Source organism: Vigna angularis, chromosome 1, assembly GCF_016808095.1.
Source record: "Vigna angularis cultivar LongXiaoDou No.4 chromosome 1, ASM1680809v1, whole genome shotgun sequence".
Classification (NCBI taxonomy): domain Eukaryota; kingdom Viridiplantae; phylum Streptophyta; class Magnoliopsida; order Fabales; family Fabaceae; genus Vigna; species Vigna angularis.
The window spans coordinates 3133826-3143184 of NC_068970.1; the positions used below are offsets into that span (position 1 = coordinate 3133826).

General features: G+C 29.4%; 2 protein-coding genes across 2 annotated transcripts; both read left to right on the forward strand.

Annotated features, from left to right (window-relative positions):
- Nucleotides 1–5869: 5869 nt before the first annotated feature.
- LOC108329974 (putative ubiquitin-conjugating enzyme E2 38) lies at nt 5870–7124 on the forward strand. The gene has a single exon (XM_052871748.1). The coding sequence runs from the start codon at nt 5903–5905 to the stop codon at nt 6947–6949; it is 1047 nt and encodes a 348-aa protein (XP_052727708.1). The 5' UTR covers nt 5870–5902; the 3' UTR covers nt 6950–7124.
- Nucleotides 7125–7628: 504 nt separating this feature from the next.
- Nucleotides 7629–9109, forward strand: LOC108339215 (uncharacterized). Its single transcript, XM_017576357.2, has 4 exons — nt 7629–7906; nt 7974–8277; nt 8413–8503; nt 8741–9109. The coding sequence occupies exons 2-4, from the start codon at nt 8080–8082 to the stop codon at nt 8767–8769; spliced, it is 318 nt and encodes a 105-aa protein (XP_017431846.1). The 5' UTR covers nt 7629–7906; nt 7974–8079; the 3' UTR covers nt 8770–9109.
- Nucleotides 9110–9359: the final 250 nt, after the last annotated feature.

The following is a 9359-nucleotide window of genomic DNA, read 5'->3' on the forward strand; positions in this document are numbered from 1 at the left end:
GAATTTAAATTGAGGACACCAGATACATATTCACAAATAAAAGCATTAACCTATATTATTATGAATAATACAAATAATAAAACAGTAATGTGCATCACAAACATCAATAATATTTAAATTCAGTATGTTTAAATAAGATTCTGTTTATTGTGCATTATAATTGTCTACCTCTTTTAGCATAGGAATTTACGGTTCATTATAATATAAGAATTTTAAGCCAAAATAATGTATCATTAGAACGGAAACAGTATTAGATAAAAGAGAAATAAAATCAATAAAAACTAAATTCTAAATTCACAATAAAATTATATATATATATCATAAGGGCAAGTTCTGATATCTCATAAGGGCAAGTCCACCTACACAGATAATAATAATTTTACATCTATTAAATTTTTTTAGTATGACAATAATAATAATTTTGAATATAATAGTATATATATATATATATATATATATATATATATTAATTATACTCAATAAATGTTTAATATATATGCATACATATATTATTCTCAAATGTAAAAAAAAAAATATTAAATTTATTTTTAATAAAATAAATAAATATAAATATAGACATACATATAATAATACTATAATTGCTTACGTGCATATACTCAATGTATATTATATATCAATGGCTAGTACCAAATATTATGTTTTTTTATTAATTACAATTATAATAATTTGTACAACATATATAAAACAGACACTACAAGACATATATTATTTAATGATCAATAGTTAACCATAAATCATATTCTGTTAGTAATATTGTATTATCTGTTAGTAATATTGTCTTATTGACAAATTTATCATCGATTTATAAAAATATTTGTTAATAAGTACTATAAATTTATTTTATCGACAAATTTATATCAATTATAAACAAATTATGATCGTTCATAATTTTTATTTGTGTAATGAAAGTGAATTTATATATATATATATATTTTTTTTATTTTTTATTTTTTGTTACGGAAAAAAGTTAGGTTTCTTAAATCCTGCACTAAGACCAAATTAGTTATGTATCCTGACTATGAAAGTTAGCATTTTATTTATAAACAAAAATCATTTTAATTTTCCATAAAAGAGTAGAATATTTCAATTAGAAGAAATAATAATAAAATATAAAGCTTACAAAGATAATTATAGCATATCAAATTCTTTCTATAGAACAATACCAATTAATAAAATTTAAACCACTTACAAGGAAAATCTAGACCTAATTCCTGGTCAATTTTTCTGGATCAATTTTTAGATACATGCTAACTCGATTAAAAAATATTAGTATTTCTTCCTATACATTCCATATTTTTTTATCTCCATATTTTTTAAAAAATTTCAAAACTATGTTTTGTATTTCAAAAATCTTACATCTCACTTTTTTTTTTTCTACGGATTTTGAAATCTATTTAAAATTTCTTCCAAAATTTTAACAAATTTTGAAATTCGTTAAAAAAATATTATTTTTAGAACGTTGGGTAAAAGAAAAATGTGAAGAGGTGCAAGAAAAAACACTCAAAGATAGTTAATAGTAAATCTGGTAAGGTCGAATGTTGACGCAAATAACGTATCCTTCTCCTTTTGTTCTATTGTCATAATTTATAGTAAAATCTTTGTCACGATAAAAATGAAACAAATACATAGAGATTGAAAATAATATGATATAACCTTGACTTAAAATACACATATATGATTGGCTTATTTTTATCAATTTCTCAATTAGAAAATGTTCTTGTTAATATATGTTATGGGATCAGATTTAACTTACTAAAATTATAATCAAAGGAATTTTTTTTTCCCTCCTTTTAGATATCAAGTTTCTTTTGTGTGAATAGGTTGTATTCAGTGTTTTCAATTCTATTACTATTTGTTTCTCCATCACACGTGATATAATATAACTTGGAACAATTATTCTTACATCTCATAATTTTCATCATGCATTTTCGAAATGTCAAAATATCAAAAATACCTTCATTAGCGTTCGAAAAGCGATTAAGAAATTTACTTAACCAACGTTTGAGAACCGATTAAGTAAATTTAACCTAGTTAAGTTTTTTTTTTAACTTACTTTTTTATTTTTATTTAATAATAATAATAATAATAAAACATATTAAAAAATTAAAAATTTAATATTTTAAATTAGAAAAATAAATTTAAAAATTATTTATTTAAATTTAATAATAAAAATTTGTTGTTTTAATATAATAAATATTTAATTGATTTAATATTTTTCATATAATTATATATATATATATATATTAATATTTTAATTTATAAAATGCTTTTTATTAAAATAAATAAATAAAATATATTACAAAATAAAAAAAAATCTTAAAAAAAATACGGTTAACCTATTCAATTTGAATTATTCAAGATATTTCCAAATACGATTAATATATATATATTTTTCAGTTTTGTTATATGTTTTATTTATTTTTGTTTATTAAATAAGGTTTTAATGGTTTTTAAAATGTTATATAATTTATTTATTTTAATAATATTATTATTGCTGATATTATTATTAATATTAATAATAATAATAATATTATTATTATTAAAATAAAAATAAATTAATTTTTTTTAACCAATCAATTAAATAAATTTCTTAATCGGTTTTTAATGTCGGTTAAATAAATTTTTTAACCAGTTTTCAATACTGATAATATATTTATGTCATTTTTTGAAATGCAAGATAAAAGTCGATAAGTGCTCTATAACTTGTGATAATATATAATACCTTTATTAAACACATTACTAAATTAAGATATCTCAATCTGCATTTAATCAATATACATCCTCTTCTTTATCATTATTACATAGAATATTAATATATACATATTCTCAATCATGTGATTAAAATTTATGATTTAAGATTTAATTTATAACTTGATCCTATATATTTTAATGTTTATGTTTCATTTTTATTTTTATATTTCTTATTTAATCTAATCCTCGTATATTGTCAATATTTTAAATAAAGTTAATTTGGTATAATTTGCTAATAATATTAAATTGGTTAACGGCATAATCAATTTTTTTTTAGTTTTTTTTTTCCTTCTTCCACTTTTCTCAAAAAGGAGAAAAATACTATAACATACACTTATTTCACATAATATTTTTCATTTCACATATTATTTTTCATTTTTTATTATAAAAATTAATATCAAATGAATGAAAATATGTCAATGTCTTATAGCGCACCTTCATTCCTCCTATCTCCTTTCTTTGTCCCACTTGGCCTTGCCTCTCCTGTCTCAACCTTTGTCAGTGTTGTTGTCATCATAAATCCCCACCACCACCAATTCCAACATTCCATAACCCCCACAACACCATTAGAAACCTAAACACCACCATCAATCCCACCAACATCAAAAATCCCCAACACCATCATCAATCCGATCGAATTTCCAAATAAAACTCCAACCCTAATCTCTTCACTCTCATACATTGCATTTCCTCCATCGAATTTCACAAAATATAATATCATGTATTTATTTTCCTAAGGTTATTACTATTATAACTTTACACTATTTTATTTTGAATCGTCAATTCTTATCAATTTTCTTGAATTTCAACACCGTGCAACCCCAAAATTTTATAAAGCCTCTGGTGCCTTATCAAAAAATGAGTCACCTTTTACTTTGGTTGCGTGGTGTAAGGGTCTATTAAGGTAGTTTGTGTTAAAAAAAGTGACTCACACAGATAATAATATTTTCAATTTATTCAGGTTACTTTTCATTTAATTTTGACAATCTTTCAAATAGACCTTGAACCAAATACAAATAGTAAAAAACTCACAATAAAATATCAATGGACTCAAAATAAAATCAACTTATCCTATCTCTATCTTATATCAATAAAATAAAATAACACTCTCCTAAATAAATGAAAAATCAAAACTACCTATATCTATTTTATCTCTATCAAAATCAAATCAAATATTATTAAATCCAAAACTAATAAAATAATATTTAAACAAAATTATTAATAAAACCCTAAAATTTATTAAGTAAGGAGAAAGTGATGCAGGAACAAGAAGAATGTATGTTCTAGAGAGGAAGAGGGAGAAAAGAAAAACAAGAAAAATTCAAGAAATATATGATGTAACTTATTAACAAATGGGACCAAATTAACTTTATTTTAAAGAAAATATAGAGATTGGATTCAATATAAAATGTATTATATATACATATATACATACATTTTAAAAGTTACTTGGTTTCTATACGATGATTTATATGATTCATATCTTTATAACTTTGAGAGAGGATTATTAGCTTCAACTGGATTTTTTTAGTTCGAGTAATAATACATAAGAAAAATATGTTTCCTCTCTTTCATATTTTCCTTTTGAGTAAAAATATGAGGAAAAAATAATTATATAATAACTCAGATAAATACAATCCTATTATAACCATGTCATGTGAGTAACTTATAAAGCTTATTTAGCACACTCAAGTCAAAAATTATATATCACTATTGTATCGTATGAAATATGGGTCGATCGGTTATTGAATAAGGTCGATCGGTCTATCCACCATTGATCAACCTGGTCAAATGGTTTGGGTCGTAATTGGACCTATAGCGTTAATAAGTTACTTCAAATGGTAATTGGACTTAAATTGTTACTGGGCCAATAGTCCAATGGATGATAAAATAATCAAAGATATTGATAAGTTTGTTTATAATATCTGATTACAAATATTGATAAAGCTGATATTGATAAAGCTGTTTATGAGTAACTAATCGGATCCCCTTTTTTTTTATTTTATTTTATCTATGAAACACTTATAAATACATTAACAGGGTTAAAAGCCAGGTACGTTCTACTTACGTTCGACTCACACTTCTAAATATTCAATAGTGATAATCATTCACTAAATAATCAATCAAGAGCCGAGGCTCTTCAAATCACACATTTAACTTGAGCGTCGAAGAAAACCGATCGGCCAAGACTGGCGTGACCGAACGACCCAAACGGAAGAAAGGCGAATGGCTCAGGCGACCCATCAAAGGACGGAAGAAAGGCAAATGGCTCAGGCGACCCATCAAAGGACGAGCGTGCGGTCTATATTGTAGAAGAACGAGCGACATAGTCATCCAAAAGCGACAAAATCACGTGTCTCGGTCCCATAAGAATATCAACCGAAACAACTGTACTTCCAAAATTATTACTTTTGACTTAAAAACAACATAAAATCATCATAATTTAAATTAATCCAACTGTGTAGGATTAAAATCAATTTAACTAAAGTACTGATTATATTCTCTTTACAACCTTCATAACTACTTCAAATACGTTATTAATCATATATCATATGTCTAAAATTATTATAAATTCATATATACTCTTTTAAAAGTCTAATATCATTTTATTTAGATTTGAAATATTAAAAACAAGATATAATGATAAAGGTTTGTTTTTTCACTCTATAAAAATCGTTCACTTTAAAAAAAAAAATCCTCGACAAATGATCCATTGAAATCATTTCATCAATATTGGAAATAATAAAATGCTTAGATTAAAATCTAACTATAGACTGTATCCGTGACCTTTGACCAAACCCTATCTCCAACACTATATAAATTTATTATTGCTACAAATAGTAGATATTTCTAGAATATATTGTAAAAATTTGAAATTTGGGCAAAATTAAATAAAGTTATAAGATTTCTTTAGCTAAACTCGTCTATAAATCTAATATCAACGAAATGAAACTTCCCATATCATAACTAAAAAAAAATTACGACAATTAAAATAGTTGTATTGTAACCCTACATGTGCGAGTTCTGTTGTAACAGTAGAATCCTTTTAAATGGTTTGTTTTCAAAACCAAACCTTACAAGAAGACCTAAAAGAAAACCTAAAACCACACTCACTTTACAAGCTCCTGCAATGGTTCAAGAGCGACCCGAAAAACCAATGGAGGCGAAAAAGACCATGGAGTTCGAGCGGTTCGACGGTGTTGAGGACGACACAGACCATCATTTTCGAGATTCAAACGGTGGGAAGCGCTTCAACGATTCAAGGAGTGCACTTTACAAAACCATCATGAAAGAGTGGAAGATTCTCCAGAACAACTTGCCGGAATCAATCTACGTGAGGGTGTACGAGCGACGCATTGACCTAATGAGGGCTGTGATCGTAGGCGCCGAGGGCACACCGTACCACGATGGTCTCTTCTTCTTCGACATCGTGTTCCCGTCGGATTACCCGAACCACCCACCCAAGCTGTATTACTACTCCTTCGGATACAGACTAAACCCTAATCTGTACAGGAACGGAACGGTGTGCCTGAGCCTGCTGAACACGTGGCACGGTAAAAAGGAGGAGACGTGGAACCCATGCAAGTCCTCGATCCTGCAAGTGTTGCTATCGATCCAAGCGTTGGTTCTGAACGAGAAACCCTACTTCAACGAACCTGGTGTGGAGGGTTTGTCGTTTTTCATGATAAACGTGGAGAAGAAATCGTGCGTATACAACGAGACCGCGTATTTTCGCACTTGCAAAACCTCGTATCAACTGCTTCGGAGGCCACCTCGGAACTTCGAAGGGTTCGTGAGTTCCCACTTTCGCGAGCGAGGGGATCGCATAATCAAGGCGGGCAGGGAGTACATGAGTGGGCGCGTGAGGATCGGGTATTACTCGTGCAAGTCGGCTCCGTCTTCTTCGTCGGGGGTGCATGTTTCTCGGGATTTCAAGCGCTGGATGAAGGAGTTTTCCCCTGACTTTGTTCAAGCGCTTCGACAGAACGGTGGTTCAGCTTCGAACGAGGCTGGTTTAACGATTATCAGGAATTACTTTTATTTCCGGTCCGATAACGCCGATGAAGATCGCATCGATCCCGAGGAATCCCCAATCAAAGGCGGCGGATTATTCAAATCGGTCATGGGTAAGATAAAAAAGTCTTTGGGATTGAAGAAAACTGGAAAAAAGAATTAAGTGAAGGGGATGGTATAATTTGTAGGTAGTCTTCAAATTCAAATTAAGGGCTTCGAAATAAACTATGGTTATGGTTCTTCATAATCTTTAGCTTTTAATGATTCAAGCATTGTCAATTGATTATAAACTTTGATGCTATTTTGGAAGTATAAAAAGGAAACAGAACATTTGTTTTAAGGTATGTTATACGAATATCCCATTTTTTATTCGACACTCATCCAACGTCAACAAAATAACATTTTCATTTTAAAATATTAAATAATTTACTTAAGTTCGTCCTTCTGCCAAAATCTATTAAAATAGTTTAAGTAGTTTTTTTTCCCTCTCAATTTATAAGTGTATTTTTTAAAATAAAAACTTAATCATTTGTTTTGATATGGTTATGAAATCATATTAATAATATTAGTGCATTTTATATTCACTTTTTAAATTGAAATCCACAGCTATAAAAACTAATACGGCGATAGTATTGTAAATAAAATAAATTTTTTTATACCTATTTTACTAAAAACAGAAATAAAAAATAATAAATAAGTATTTTGTACCGGTTATACTCGAAATAGTTGTAAAAAATTATTTTTTCTGTACCTATTAAACTTAAAAGTTATGCTGTACAAAAATTAAAGTTGAAAAACTTTTTTCTACACCGGTCAGATAATATAATCTGTATAAAAAATTTTACATTCTATCTTAAATCCCGTTTCTCGATTCACTTTTCTCTTCTCCATCTTTCTCTCTCTTCTACAGCAATTGTGGCGATGTTCATGGATGCATCAGGTTCTGTTTGCGTTTGCTGCTCCGGTGGGTTGTGGTTGCTCTCGTAGTGGAGATGGAAGTAGTTCTACGAAGGTGTAACTGACGTCGTGGAGAGGTTTACGGAGTCGATCTCCTTCGACAAGCAGCTCTACAAGCAAGGCATAAAATGGAAGCAGAGCGCATGCGTCGATCGCTCACTAGGTCAGTCATACAATCTTTCACTCTTCCAATTCAACGCTCAGCTAAACACTCACTGTTCTTTGTTTAGGGTTTGATAAAGCGCGAGCGACAAAAACTCCATTCTCGAAGGTTTGGAGGAAATAGAGAGGCGCATTGAGAATGGAGAGTTCAATTGGAGAGCTGACAAAGAGGACATGCACATGAACATCGGTGAGCCTGCGAAGAAGCTTCACACCGCTCGAAGTAGGAACGATCAGGTTTTGACTGACTTTCGCCTCTGGTGCCGCGACGCCATCGACGGGATCCTCGTGAGCATGAAGCAGCTTCAGGATGATGTTAGTCTCCTCCTATCGCTGCCCACTAAATTCATCTGTGACGCCGACGCCGAACCTGTATTGATCAACCCTTCATCTCTCTCGCCCCTTGATTTGCCATTCATTATCCAACTTCGAATTTTGATACGTTTTCTCTGCCTACTTTGATGCAATTTTGTTATGTTTGGTTGATTTATTTTGGATAAATCTCAGGTATATGAAGGAGTGTGCCAAAGGGGTTTTAGGACATTGAGTTTGGGACGTTGTAATTTATCCAGAGTTATTGGGAACTTATTTCCAAAAGGTATGTGTTGAAGATAATAATGCAATTTTCAATTTTTGCTTTAAATTTTTAATTTTGTTGTGTGCGATTATACAAAGGAATAAGACTCTGATTGAGTCAATTATTTTTGGATTAGTTTGACAATTGTTGGTCCTAATATTGTTTTCGTTATGTTGTATTGAACATCTTATTAAAAAAGTGAACTCTATGATATTCTGTGTTTTTTTGCTGATCCTTTTCTTACCTGTCTAATTGCAGTTGGAAATGGTTTTACTTTGAAGAACTGATTGCTGTATGGAGCAGCTAATACATATTGGGGGACATCCAGGTCCATTCATGGGTCGGGTATAAGATGTTGGATTAGCTTTGTGTGCTTGCCTTACTTTTCATTCTTGTTGATGGCACACCGAAATCCATTGGGAAATCTTGTTTGGTTATTCATGGCTTGTATTTTGTCTTTTTCTTTGGTGATGATGTCTAAGTGGCCTAAAGTTAATGCTACTTTTTTTTAATTAGCTCTGTAATTTTTGTTTTGGTCATTCCCCTGGATGGATATATTTAATATTGTTTGTTACTCTGATTAACAACTATTTCATAATGCATGAAGATAATTATTCTAGCTCTTCAATTCATGTTAATGATGCTAAACATTCATACTTAACAATATATTCCTCACAGGTGGCAGCTTTGGCAGTTAAGTTGACTCAAAATATATTTTGCACTAGTATGTAATATATATAAGAATTTTTTCCTCAATTTTTTATCACATGATAATTTAGTCACATAGATAATTTATCAACATTGTTTGGATTTGTTGAAATCGAATTACTTGACTTGGTTTTTTGTGTGTGCTATTTTCATGTGCTTATGAAGACTT

Bases quoted from the DNA above. Each gene is read 5' to 3' on its own strand.
- LOC108329974 (XM_052871748.1), top strand. From the start codon at position 5,903: ATGGTTCAAGAGCGACCCGAAAAACCAATGGAGGCGAAAAAGACCATG.
- LOC108339215 (XM_017576357.2), top strand. From the start codon at position 8,080: ATGCACATGAACATCGGTGAGCCTGCGAAGAAGCTTCACACCGCTCGA. The intron at 8,278-8,412 runs GTATTGATCAAC...GATAAATCTCAG, and splicing joins GTGACGCCGACGCCGAACCT to GTATATGAAGGAGTGTGCCA. The intron at 8,504-8,740 runs GTATGTGTTGAA...GTCTAATTGCAG, and splicing joins TGGGAACTTATTTCCAAAAG to TTGGAAATGGTTTTACTTTG.